Source organism: Mandrillus leucophaeus, unplaced genomic scaffold, assembly GCF_000951045.1.
Source record: "Mandrillus leucophaeus isolate KB7577 unplaced genomic scaffold, Mleu.le_1.0 Scaffold15, whole genome shotgun sequence".
Lineage (NCBI taxonomy): Eukaryota > Metazoa > Chordata > Mammalia > Primates > Cercopithecidae > Mandrillus > Mandrillus leucophaeus.
This window is the reverse complement of record NW_012101476.1, coordinates 10,696,065-10,708,904: the sequence shown is the minus strand read 5'-3', so window position 1 is coordinate 10,708,904 and position 12,840 is coordinate 10,696,065. Positions and strand designations below refer to the sequence as shown.

Sequence of the window (12,840 nt, the reverse complement as noted above, 5' to 3'; positions counted from 1 at the left end):
AAAGTGATACCTGTGACTTTGCTCTTTTGCTTAGGATTGCCTTTTTATGAAATTTAGATTTTTTTTTTTTTTTTGTAATTTGAATAATGATGTTGGTAGTTTGTTAGGAATTGCATTGAATCAGTAGTTTGCTTTGGGCAGTATGATCATTTTCATGATATTGATTCTCCCAATCCATGAGCATGGTAATCTTTTTATTTGTTTCATCCATGATTTTTTTTATCAGTATTTTGTATTTCTGCTTGTAGAGATCTTTCACCTGCTTAATTTTATTTATATCTAGATATTTTATTTTGTTTTTGTCTATTGCAAATGGGACTGAGTTATTAATTGGGTTTTAGCTTCAACATTATTGGTGTATAGAAATGCTACTGATTTTTCTACACTGATTTTGTATCTTCAAATTTTATTGAAATGTTTTTTTCAGTCAAGTCTAGCAGTCCTTTGAAGCAGTCATTATAGTTTGATAGGTATAAAATCATGTCATCAGAAAAAATTGATCATTTGAATTTCTCTTTTCCAACTTGAATGGCTTTTGTTTTTTTCTATTGCATGGGTTTTCTGATGAGGACTTCCAGTTCTATGTTAAATAAGAGTGGTGACAGTGGACATTCTTGTGTTTTGCCAGTTCACAGGGGGAATGCTTTCAACATTTTCCCATTTCCTTCCCATTAGGAAGATGTTGGCTGTGGGTTTGTTATGTATGACTCTTATTATTTTGAGATATGTCTTCAATACATAGTATGTTAAGCGTTTTATAAGAAAGAAATGTTGGATTTTATGAAATGCTTTTGTGTCTCTTTCGAGATGATCATATGGTTTTTGCTTTAAATTTTGGTTATTTGGTGAATCAAATTTGTTAATTTATGAATGTTGAAACATCCTTTATTCCTGCATTAAAACCTACTTGATCATGATAAATTATCTCTTCGATGTGCTCTTGGTTTCAGTTTGGTAGTATTTTGTTGAGAATTTTTGCATCCATGTTCATCAGGGATATTGGCCTTTAGGTTTCATTTTTTTGGTATCAAGGTGACACTTGTTTCCTATAATGAAGAATATCATGAAATAGTTTCAGGAAGGTTTGTTTTGGATCTTTGTACATCTCATAAAATTTGGCTGTGAATCCACCTCGTCCTGGGATTTTCTTTGTTCTTGCTCTTTTACTGATTAAATGTGCTTGCTTATTATTAGTGTGTTTAGAATTTCTATTTATTTCTGGTTCTATTTTGAAAACTTGTGTATTTCCAAAAATTAAATCATTTTCTTTAGGTTTTCTATTTTGTGTGCATGGAGATGTTCATAGTAATATTTTGTGTTCTGTTCTAACAGTTGCAATGTTGCCTTTGTCATTTCTGATTTTGCTCATTTGAATTTTCTCTCTTTCTTGGTTAATATAACTAGTAGTCTATAATTTTGTTTAACCCTTCAAATAACACATTTTTAATTTCTTTGATTCTGGCATCGTTGTTTTAGTGTCAATCTCATTTGGTTCTCCTCTAATGTCTCTTATTTTTTCTTCTGCTAGCTTTGGGTTTGATTCTTGTTTGTTCTTATTTTTCTAGTTCTTAGAGGTGTGATATTAGGTGGTTAATTTGAGATGTTTCTGTCATTTTGTTTTGAAATGGATTCTTGCTCTATTGCCCAGACTAGAGTGAAGTGGCACGATCTCAGCTCACTGCACATTCTGCATCCTGGGTTCAAGAGATTCTCGTTCCTCAGCCTCCCGAGTAGCTGGGATTGCAGGCACCCGCCACCACACCCAGGTAATTTTTGTATTTTTAGTGGAGATGGGGTTTTGCCATCTTGGCCAGGCTGGTCTCAAACTCCTGACCTTGTGATCCACCCACCCTGACCTCCCTCAGTTTGGGATTACAGCCACGAGCCACCACACCTGGCCAATTTCTGTCTTTTTGATGTAGACATTTACCACTACACTTACCTCTTAGCACTGCTTTTGCTGTATGTTAGAAGTTTTGGTAAGTTGTGTCTCTATTTTCATTGTTTTCAAAATATGTTTTTGACTTATGCCTTTGTTTAATGTTTACCCAAAAGTCGTTGAAGACAAGTTTTTTAGTCTCCATGTACTTGTATCATTTTGAGAATTCCTCTTGGTATTGATTTCTAAATTTATTCTCTTATAGACCGAGAAGATACTTGATATAACATCAATTTTTTGAATTTATTGAGACTTGCTTTTGAATTTATTGAGACTTGCTTTGTGGTCAGGCATATGGTTGATTTTGCAGAATGTTCCATGCAGAGATAAGAAAAATATATACTCTGTGGTTGTCGTGTATAATGTACTGTAAATACCCATTAGATCCATTTCATCTAGAGGCTAGTTTATATCTGAAGTTTCTTTATGACTTTCTGCCTTGATGACCTGTCAGGTGTTATCTAGGCAGTATGGAAGATACTGTATATCTGTATATAACATTTGCTATAGCAGCAAATGTTTTCTCATATGTCTAGTGGTATTTATTTCATGAATCTGGATGCTTCAGAGTTGAATGTATACATATTTAGGATAGATTGTGTTTTTCTACTGTTTTCAGTTTGAAGTCACTTTCAACTTATATAAGAATGGCTACTGCTCATTTTTGTTTTCGATTATTATAATATATATTTTAAAAATATATACTATAAAAATTGATTTTGGTGTGTTTGTAATGAAATCTTTGCTCATTCCTGTGTCCAGAATGGTATTTCCTTGTCTTCTAGGGTTTTTATAATTTGGGGTTTTACATTTTAGTCTTTAATCCACCTTCAGTTCATTTTTGAATATGGTGTAAGGAAGGGGTCTGATTTAAATCATATGAATATGGCTAGCCAGTTATCAAAGCACCACTTGTGAAATAGGAAGTCTTTTTCCAATTGCTTGTTTTTCTTAGCTTCATTGAAGATCAGATGGTTGTAGGTGTGTGACCTTACCTCTGGGCTCTTTGTTCTGTTCTTTTGGTCTATATGTCTGTTTTTGTATCAGTACCATGCTGTTTTGGTTACTGTAGCCCTGTAGTATAGTTTGAAGTGTGATGCCTCCTGCTTTGTTCTTTTTCTTTTGATTGCCTTGGCTATTTGGGCTCTTTTTTGGTACCATATGAATTTTAAAATAGTTATTTTCTAGTTCTCTGAAGAATGCCATTGGTAGTTTCATAGGAATAGCATTGAATCTATTAATTGCTTTGGGAAGTATGGCCATTTTAATGACATTAATTTTTTCTATTCATGAGCATAGAATGTTTTTCCATTTGTTTGTTTTATCTCTGATTTCTTTGAGCTATGTTTTGTAGTTCTCATTGTAGAGATCTTTCCCTTCCTGATTAGATGTATTCATAGGCATTTTATTCTTTTTATGGTAATCCCAGTGAATGGGATTGTGTTTCTGACTTGGCTGTTGGCTTGACAGTTGTTGGTGTATAAAAATGGTAGTGATTTTTGTACATTGATTTTGTATTCTGAGACTTCACTGAAGTTGTTAATCAGTTTGTTAAAGAGCTTTTGGAATGAGACTGGGGGTTTTCTAGCTATAGAATCATGTCATCTGCAAACACAGGTAGTTTTACTTTCTCTCTTCTTGTTTGAATGCCCTTTATTTCTTTGTCTTGCCTGATTTCTCAACCAGGATTTCCAATGCTGTGTTGAATAGGCGTGGTGACAGACGGCATCCTTTTCTTGTGCCACTTTTCAAAGGGCATGCTTTTATATTTTGCCCGTTCAGTATGATATTGACTCTGGACTTGTCACATATGGTTCTTATTATTTTGAGGCACATTCCTTCAATATCTGGTTTATTGAGTTTTTAAAATGAAGTGGTGTTGAATTTTATCAAAAGCCTTTTCTGCATCTATGAAGATGATTATGTGGTTTTTGTCTTTAGTTATGTTAATGTGATGAATCACATTTTTAATTTGTGTATGTTGAGTCAACCTTGCATCCCAGGGATAGCACCTACTTAACTGGGGTAAGCCACCATTGTTTCTGTGTTTCATCCTTTATCAGAACGTTGTTGTGTGTCTCATAACTGTACATTACATGTAAATGGCTTAAATTTTCACATTAAAAGGAAGATTTGCAGAATGAATTTAGAAAAATCTAGGACCCAACTATATGTTCTGAACTAGAAACTCACTTTAGGTGAGGACATAAATAATGTGAACATGAAAGACAGAAATAGGTATTGTATGAAAGTAGTAACTAACAAAGAACTGTGATAGCTATACTAGGATCAGACAAAATACAATTTAGTCAAAAATTCTGACAAGAGATAATCAAGACATAGCACACAGGCATACATTATAGATATTAAATGTTGGGTTCCAGACCACCAACATAAAAAATAGCACAGAATCTGAATTACATAAATTTTTTTTATTTCATCTGCATATAAAATTATGTTTACACTATTCTGTAATACATTAGGTGAGCAATAGTATCTAAAGAAACAATGTACATACCTTAATTTAAAAAAAAGTTGTGACAAAATGCTAACAATCATCTGAACCTTCAGCAGGCTGTAATCTGAACTCCAGTTCAGACCTTTTTCCAATAATTCAGACTGGAATAACAAATTGTCTGTTCACCACCTCCTCTTGAGGGTTTAATGGACATTTCAAGCTCAGGATGCCCCAGAAAAAAAATTCTTTAATCTCCATGCAATTCAGCTCCACCTTAAATTTTCACAGTCTCAATAATTCCATTCTTTCCATCATAAAGAACCAAATTTGGGGACTGAGTCTTGCCTTTTAAAATTCTCTCATAACCAGTATAAAACCTGTGAACAAGTCCTCCCATGTTCACCTTAAAAATTACCCAGAATCTGACCACCCCTCATCACCTGCTCTACAACCATCCTGTTCCAAATTACTCAATTTCGTACATTGGTTATTAAATAGCCTCCTACCTAGTTTTCCCCTTTTATCCCTTACCAACCTACATTCTACTCTCTACACAGAAGCTCAGTTTCATCCAGTGTCCCCTTATGTGTCCTAGAGTGAAAGCAAAATCCTTGCAGTGGCCTACAGGGTTCTGCCTAAACATGGCCTTTCCTTCCTTTCTGACCTCTTTCCTAATCCTGCTGTTCCCAGATCACACGTGCTCTTCTCTTGCTGCAGGGACTATGCCCTTCAGGATCCCTCTGCCTGAAGCCTTCTCCCCTCAGCTGTCAGCAAGGCTGGCTTCCTCTGCTCCTTCAGGTCTTTTCTCAAATGTCTTTGTCTCAGTGAGGATTACCTACCTGCTTGAGCTATTTGTGATTTCAATTGTTCCTGCACTCTTTGCATACTCTACCCCTTTCCCTGCTTTTTCCCCTTCACAGTGCTTCCTATCATACAACATGGTTTTCATTCTATATAATTATTAGCTTTTTGTCTGTTTCTGTCTCCTTGAAAATGAGTTCAGTGCAGGCTTAGATTTCTGTCTGTTTTTAATGCCTACAACAGTATCTTGCACATTATAGCTACTCACTAAATATTTATTTTTGAACGAAATACACTTTCATATAATTTTTGAATGTGTTCCTTGGAGGCCATTGCAACATATTTTCTGGCACTCCTTCCACTCCTTCCAGAATGGCACATGTCCTTCTGTTTCCTTGGGTGCCATGCTGTATTATAATTGCCATTTGCACTCTGTCACCTTGTGTGGGTTTTAAGCTGCTAAGGTTGTAGTGACTTGTGTGCAGCCATGCAGAGTTGATCTAGTACCTCTGCTCAGATCCTCAATGGGTTGCAGTAAAGGCATAAGCCTAAAGCAGGATCTCCCTGAAGTCTTAGAGTGGAATAACCTGCTTCTAAGATCAGGGGGGAGCTGGCAGGGTTTGGTTTCTTCTGGACTGTCTGAATGAAAGCCTCAGTTTCGAGCTGACTGGTGACCAGAGGCCCCACTCAGCTCCTCTCCATGTGAGCCTCTCCTATGTTGCACCAATTTTATCAAAGTTTGAAAACTGAGAAAACAGTAGAGTTTCCTAGCACGATGGAAATTACAATTTTGTATTTCCTAATGATGGAAATAATATCACTCTTCTTTACAATAGTCAATTGTTTAGAATAAAGACACAAGTGCTAGCCACAGTTGATGAGAGGGCATTACACACATTACACAGGGCCATAAATACCAGGAGGCAGGGATCATAGGGGAACGATTTGCCATCTGCCCACTTCTTATCCAATAAACCATGAGCTTCCTGAGAGCATCTCATATCCTCGGTAGCTTTTGAAAACCTGAGGAAGTAAAAATAGTGCCAGGAAACCATGGACAAATACCTTTCCAGTTACAAAGGGAAGATGGACTCTGAAAAGTGTTAGGTACAAAGTATGACATCTAATCTGTAAATGTTTTAGGATAATGCTTAAGGCAAGTTTTATGAGAAGAGGGGCAGGGAGCATGAAGCCCTGCTTTGGATTTACTGAGAATAAAATTGGCCTACTCTCTTTCAGTAACAAATTTCCTAGACTGCTAAATTAGGGAAGTGAGAGAGAAATAATGTCTCTTCCTTGGGTCAACCATTTAGTGCAGAATACGGGTTAATATTGCAAACTTGTTAGACAAATTTTTAATCTAGTGAATGATGAGCTTCTGGCTATTACTGGTAATAAAGACACGCTTTTCTTGTGACTTTACTGAGAACTTAACCCCATCTCTTTAGGGTTCAACAGTTTTACCAATGTAATATAAACAGTATGTTTACCATATTTATAGCTGATACAATGTTGTGATAATTATAAACTACAGGGAATCAGAATCAGGCAGAATTTGGACCTTGCCCAGTCAGAGCTATGGATTCAAAATAAGATAAATGACACTGCCATGTTTCAGGATTGCCTCTAAAATACCCATGGCACAAATACATGTTGGACAAAGCACAGCATAATAAAAACACCAAAGAAAATACCACTTAGGCATCTTATGTAGCAGAAGCTCCTTGTTCGAGGAGAGTGTAATTTCAATGATGTGATTTTTTTTTTACCTGCTTCATAGAAGCGAAGAGAATAAAGGGCACGCAGAGAAGGTTGGTCAATCTCACCCAGGGAGATTATAGAAGAAGTCATCTTTTCTTTTTATAATATTTCATAATGTGATAATTAAATCTATTACTTAAAATTTGAAAAAATAAAAGATGAAGAGGTGTTTTTAGCAATAACCGGTGACCCTGCTGATTATTTCAAAGTCAGTTATTTTATTTTATTTTTTTGAGAAGGAGTCTCGCTCTGTCGCCCAGGCTGCAGTGCAGTGGCACAATCTTGGCTCACTACAAGCTCCGCCTCCCAGGTTCATGCCATTCTCCTGCCTCAGCCTCCTGAGTAGCTGGGACTACAGGTGCCTGTCACCACGCCCAGCTAATTTTTTGTATTTTTAGTGGAGACAGAGTTTCACCGCATTAGCCAGGATGGTCTCGATCTCCTGACCTCATGATCCGCCCACCTCAGCCTCCCAAAGTGTTGGGATTACAGGCGTGAGCCACTGCGCCCGGCCCAAAGTCAGTTATTTTGAACTATTTAAGATATTAACCTTGATCCAGACCTGCTGCCCTCACCTACAGAGGATGAAAGTGTCCAAAGTGAATTATGCAGCAGACCATTATGCTGAACCTCTAGGCATTCTGAATTGGATGCCATTTTTGATTTTCATTTTTCTCATGGTTGTTGTGTGTGTGTTTCTGTTTGCAAAAGCAATTTTGGCCCTGGAATTCCAAGCTGATCGGTTAAGACCCAGTCTGCTTTGCTATCTCCTATCTTTGTTCAAAACACACAAACAAACAAAAAACAACAAAAAGAAGGAGTCATAAAGGATATGAGACTGCAGGAGGTGCTTTTAGGATAAGTAAAAATCAGAAACCCGCTGGAGACCAGGAGGGAGTCAAGCAGGCTGTTCTAGAAAGAGGCAATGGCTGGAATAAAGGCAAGAGCATAGACATTTATCCATGATCTCAGACAAGTTTTTTTCTGCAAAACATTCAAGGAAACAAGTCAGAGAAAATGGAGTGGGGCTTGACACAGGAGGGAAATACACTGGGAATAGGGGTGGGTGTTCTTAAGGAATTTCATTACATGCATGGCTGGTACCAGGCATCAAGCTTTATTCAAGGAATTCTAATAAGCTGTTTTTAAAGGGATTAACAATCAAATATAAGTGAGAAAGTTAACTTTAGTCTGTAGCAGAATTAGTGCTTTGAAATGACCACCCTAATGATAATTTGCATCTTGTAAAGGAAGTCTAGTGCACTTATCAAGGACGAATTGGCATGGTTAATTTTTCAACTAAGGAATCACGTGTGAACAGCACGGAGGAGAAAATCAAATTCCTCTGGCATTCACAGCACTTCCGAATGAGTTTTCTGTAAAATACTCCCACAGGGACACAGAAGAATCAGAGAAAAGGCACTGGACTGATTCCAGCTTCCTTTCGAAATCATTGGCAACTGTCGTCTCCACCCCACCCATCCTGTATTTGGTGCAAATAAAGAACGCAGGAGCCTTGTCTCCCGCTGGGCTGTCAGTGAGGAAACGGTGGAAAGACAGATTAGCTGGGGATAATGACAGATCTGAAGCAAAGCTATTCTGTGAGGCTGAATGATGGACACTTCATGCCAGTGCTGGGATTTGGCACTTATGCTCCTGATCATGTAAGTGGACCCCAGGAGGCTGAAGTTTCTTAGGTTAGCTGTACTTGCAGGGCAGTCATCAGGCAACAGCCCTGCACTTGGTAGACAGCGGATGCTTGGAGGGCTCATCTGAGCTTCCATTTAACTGTCTCTAACTTGCTCCTCTCAAGGTCACAGAGATCTTTTTTGCATTAGGTGGCATGACAAGTTATTGATTGTGGGGATTCTGAGATTGATAATTTTGTGGGTATATTATTTTTATTTCTATTAAAAGTATCAATATTACCTAATATATCAAATGCCTTCCATGTATTTTAGGTGTTTTACATGCATTACTTTATTTAATTCCTTAACAACTGGCCTAGGTAAGTACTCACCAAAATTTGTTACATTTTTAAAATTCAAGTTCAGGCTGTTCTCATCTTTTGCTCTGGTCAGAGCCACTTCACTCTTGCTTAGAAACGTGAAGGGCCAAGGGCCCAGGAGGAATCAAAAGCCAAAGTGAGTATTTAGTGGCAGCTTTGCTGTGAGGTCATTGGAGCTTGGAAGTATTTGCCAGAGAGTTTCAACCATCCAAACTTTTTGCCATGTAAGAAGCCACTATGATTCTGTCATAGTCTCATCAATGTATTAAAAATATAGTAGTCTTTCATTCTGAGGGGTTACCTGAAGTTTTTTGTCTTATGACTGAGAAAATTAAGGATTGTGGACACAAAGGGTAAGGTTGGAGTGAAAGTTTAATAAGTGAAAGAAGGAAGTTTTTTGGAGTAGAGAGGGGCCCTGGATGGATTGTTAACTGTGAGGTCAGGTCTAGGGTTTTGACGGACTGGGAAAGAAAAGAATTTGTCGACTGGTCTTGGAGAAAGTGTAACTCAGCTTGTCCTGGGACCTTGGTCTGGGACAAGTCAGAGACTGAAGTGAAAGTTTGGTCCAGCACCTTGGTCCAGGACTAATCAGGAGTTGAAGTGAAAGCTTGGCCCAGGGCCTTGGCCCAGGAGCAGTCAGATGCTGAAGTGATGATTCATAAAGGCTCATCTCACAGTCCATATGTCCACAAAAGGAAAGGAAAGTGCCCACCAGAGCCCACCGGAGCCCACCATGTACAAGCCCACAAAAGGAAAAGAGACTTTCCTAGAAGTCTGTTGGTTATACAAAAGACAGATGTGTTTCTCTGTTGGTTCTTGTGCTCACATTAGTGCAGTTGTTGGTATGTCTTAGGCATAAAGGACAAAGGCATTTTTATGTTGGGCCTTGTTCTTTTTTTTATGTGAGTAAGCTGGAGGTTTGTGTAAGTTTCCTTATCTGTGTGTGTAGTCTGATTTTTTTAGGCTGTTTCTCTGTTTAAAGGAGTTTTACCAGGAACTCATGCTCACTGTTTAAGTTTTTTCTCTCAGTTTTACCCTCAGGAGTGGAGTCCCTAATTGTCATTAGGGAGATTGGGTGTTGACTTTTCTGGCTGTTTTTTGTCTGATGGTGGTGTCATGTGGGGAACAGTAGTTAGAGTTCTTCTTGGGGTTGGTTTAATGGTCTTTGGAAGAAAGATGTGTTTATGTGTGATGTTATTAGTATTATCATTTAGAGTTTGATAGTTTTAGGTGAGAAGAAATAATTTGGGCTATTAGAGTACATGTATTAAAATGAAACAAGGGGGGATAAGGATGGTTTAAAAATTCTGAGGTTGTTGACATATCCTGATAATTGGTGGTTATAGTTATGTCTGTTACGATTTTGGTGTATGAAGCTTGGTTTTGGTTAATTTTTTTGGTCTTCTTTTCTCAAATAAACTGCTGGATTATGGGTATTCTATATATTCTTAAGACCTGGTAGGATTTGTAGGATAATTGTTCAGAACTAGAATATTGTTCTAAATTTTATATTATTTATCTTTTTCTGTTTTTATTTTTTGTGGTAGTCAGAGATTGTTGGTTCATAAGAATAAGTGGGGTTAGTCTAAAATGTAGGTAAACATTTAAAAGTAATTAGTGAGACTAGAATTTAATGACAACTGGTAAGTTTTGACACACTATTTCTCTCTCTCCAGTTCTTATTTTTGTCAAAAACAAATCATGATAGGATAGGACTGAGTTGTTTGTAAAATAAATTTTAGTTTCATATTTGGTGATTATTTGTGTAAAGAGTAGTAAAAAAATTTTTTTCTGAGACAGAGTCTCGCTCTGTTGCCCAGGCTGTAGTGCAGTGGCATGATCTTGACTCACTACAACCTCCACCTCCCGGGTTCAAGAAATTCTACTGCCTCAGTCTCCCAAGTAGCTGGGACTACAGGTGCATGCTGCCACATCCGACTAATTTTTTGTATTTTAGTAGGGACAGGGTTTCACCATGTTTCCCAGGCTGGTCTCGAACTCCTGAGCTCAGGAAATCCGCCCGCCTCGGCCTCCCAAAGTGCTAAGATTACAGGCATAAGCCACCATGCCTGGCCTTAGAATAATTATTTTTATATAGTGTTTTAAAATTGGTTTTGATGGAATTGTATTCCATAAGTAACCTCAGATAAGACCTCAGTTTAAAGTTGAGTCTAGTCATGGGTTTATACTCTCAAATATTTATGAGTTGGGTAAATTCTTCTCTTTTTGAGGTCTCAAGGACATGGGGTTCTTGGGCCTGTTAGAAAGTGACATTCTTTACTTACTATAGGTTAGGAACTCTGGGAACTGCATAGACAAGGCATGAGGCCAGTTTTTCTAAGAGGTTTTTATTGGTTTTGGAAGTTAAGTTTGATTCTTCAAAGGGAAATATATCCTTCTAGTCAAAGTCTTGGTAAAATAATCATTTTAAAAAATTGTGTCTTGTTGTAAAAGAAAATGGATTTTTATTGTACTGATGTAAACAATTGTATTAAGTCTAGAATATTTATAATTAGTTTCTGAATTTTAGAGGAACCAGCTAGAGATAAATAAATATGTTTTAAATTTTGTCACAGAAGTATATGTTACTCAACTGTTAAAAGTTGTAGTTAGTTCAAAAGTTTTTTTGACTCTGAAAAAAACAAAATGATGATCAGTAATTTTTTAAGTAAAAAAAAGGATTACTTCAGTTTTCTATTAGTCTATTTGGTTAACTCTTGTTCTGTTTGATATTTATAAACACTAGTTTTTTGTGAGTCTTATATGTTTTTTGTTATTAGAAAGTTGTATTTGAGAGTATTTGTTAAAGTCTTATAGTTGATTATAAATCATCTTTTGAAGAGGATTAAAACAAGATAACAATTGCACGTGAATGACAAAATTTCCAGGGTAGTTGTAGTTAAGAATATGATTGACAAAGTAATTTGGTTATTTCTGTGGTTTACAATAGTTTAACATAATAACCTTAATTATGGTTGACAGTGTATATTTAGACATTTTATATGATTTTGGAACATATATTAATATTTACTGAAATATAACTTGAGGAAGATTAAATATCATTTTGGCAATCTCACATATTTAAATATATCAAGTGATCCTGTTTACTTTTTTGGAATTGTTTTAGGGGCCTTCTGTAATTAAACATTAGGGGTCAGGGAAGACAATCTTGAAACTCAAGCTTGATTTTCGGAAGCCTGTTGAATATGTTAGAGTTTAAAAACTACTTGATATTATGAAATAAAATTTCAGATTACCATAAGTCATTTGCTTTGTTAAAATGATGATTCAAAAATTTAAAAAAGTAAAAACTTTTTATTAGTCTTTATTATGACATGAAAATCTTGTTCAAAAGAAAGTCGAATTTCACCCTTTTATTAGTTTATTATTAATGTCAATCCCAATTTTAATGAAACTTTATAGATAATTCTATTTAATCATAACCGATTTGACCATGAGGTGAGGTCTTTATAAACCTTTAATAATTCTTTATACATTTCATTAAAGAGTAGATTAGCTTATTAAGAAAACCTTGTTGTGTTTTTATTTCAATGTTCAATTTATGAAAAAAAGTAATATTTTTGAATTTAGTTAATAGGTTTACATAGAGTGGTTTTGTAAAATTTTTATAATTTTTCACAACTTGTTTTAGTTAATACGTTTAGAGAGTGGTTTTGTAAAATTTTTATAATTTTTCAGAACCTGTTTAATCTTTCAGTTTTATTTTCTTTAAGACAGCCGTGTATTCCTAGGCCAAATTTATATTTTTATGTCTTTTTATAATTTTTTATTGAAAACACTTTTTACTGTTTTTACATACTTTGTATGTAAATTTATTTATATAGTCTCAATTATATGTCATAATTCTTAGTA

At 36.0% G+C, this 12,840-nt stretch overlaps 1 protein-coding gene across 5 annotated transcripts in view; it reads left to right on the top strand.

Annotated features, from left to right (window-relative positions):
• LOC105535734 (aldo-keto reductase family 1 member C3 homolog) overlaps positions 1-12,840 on the top strand; it is a 169,987-nt gene that overhangs the window by 128,141 nt on the left and 29,006 nt on the right. For 2 of the 5 annotated variants that reach the window (XM_011974935.1, XM_011974937.1), the window contains exons 1-2: positions 6,285-6,298; positions 8,554-8,623. The exons of 1 other annotated variant lie outside the window; for it this stretch is intronic. In XM_011974935.1, coding sequence (XP_011830325.1) covers positions 6,285-6,298; positions 8,554-8,623 — 84 coding nt within the window. Of the gene's footprint in view, positions 1-6,284; positions 6,299-8,533; positions 8,624-12,840 lie in introns of those variants that run through there. 2 more of the 5 variants (XM_011974933.1, XM_011974934.1) reach the window with 1 other exon arrangement.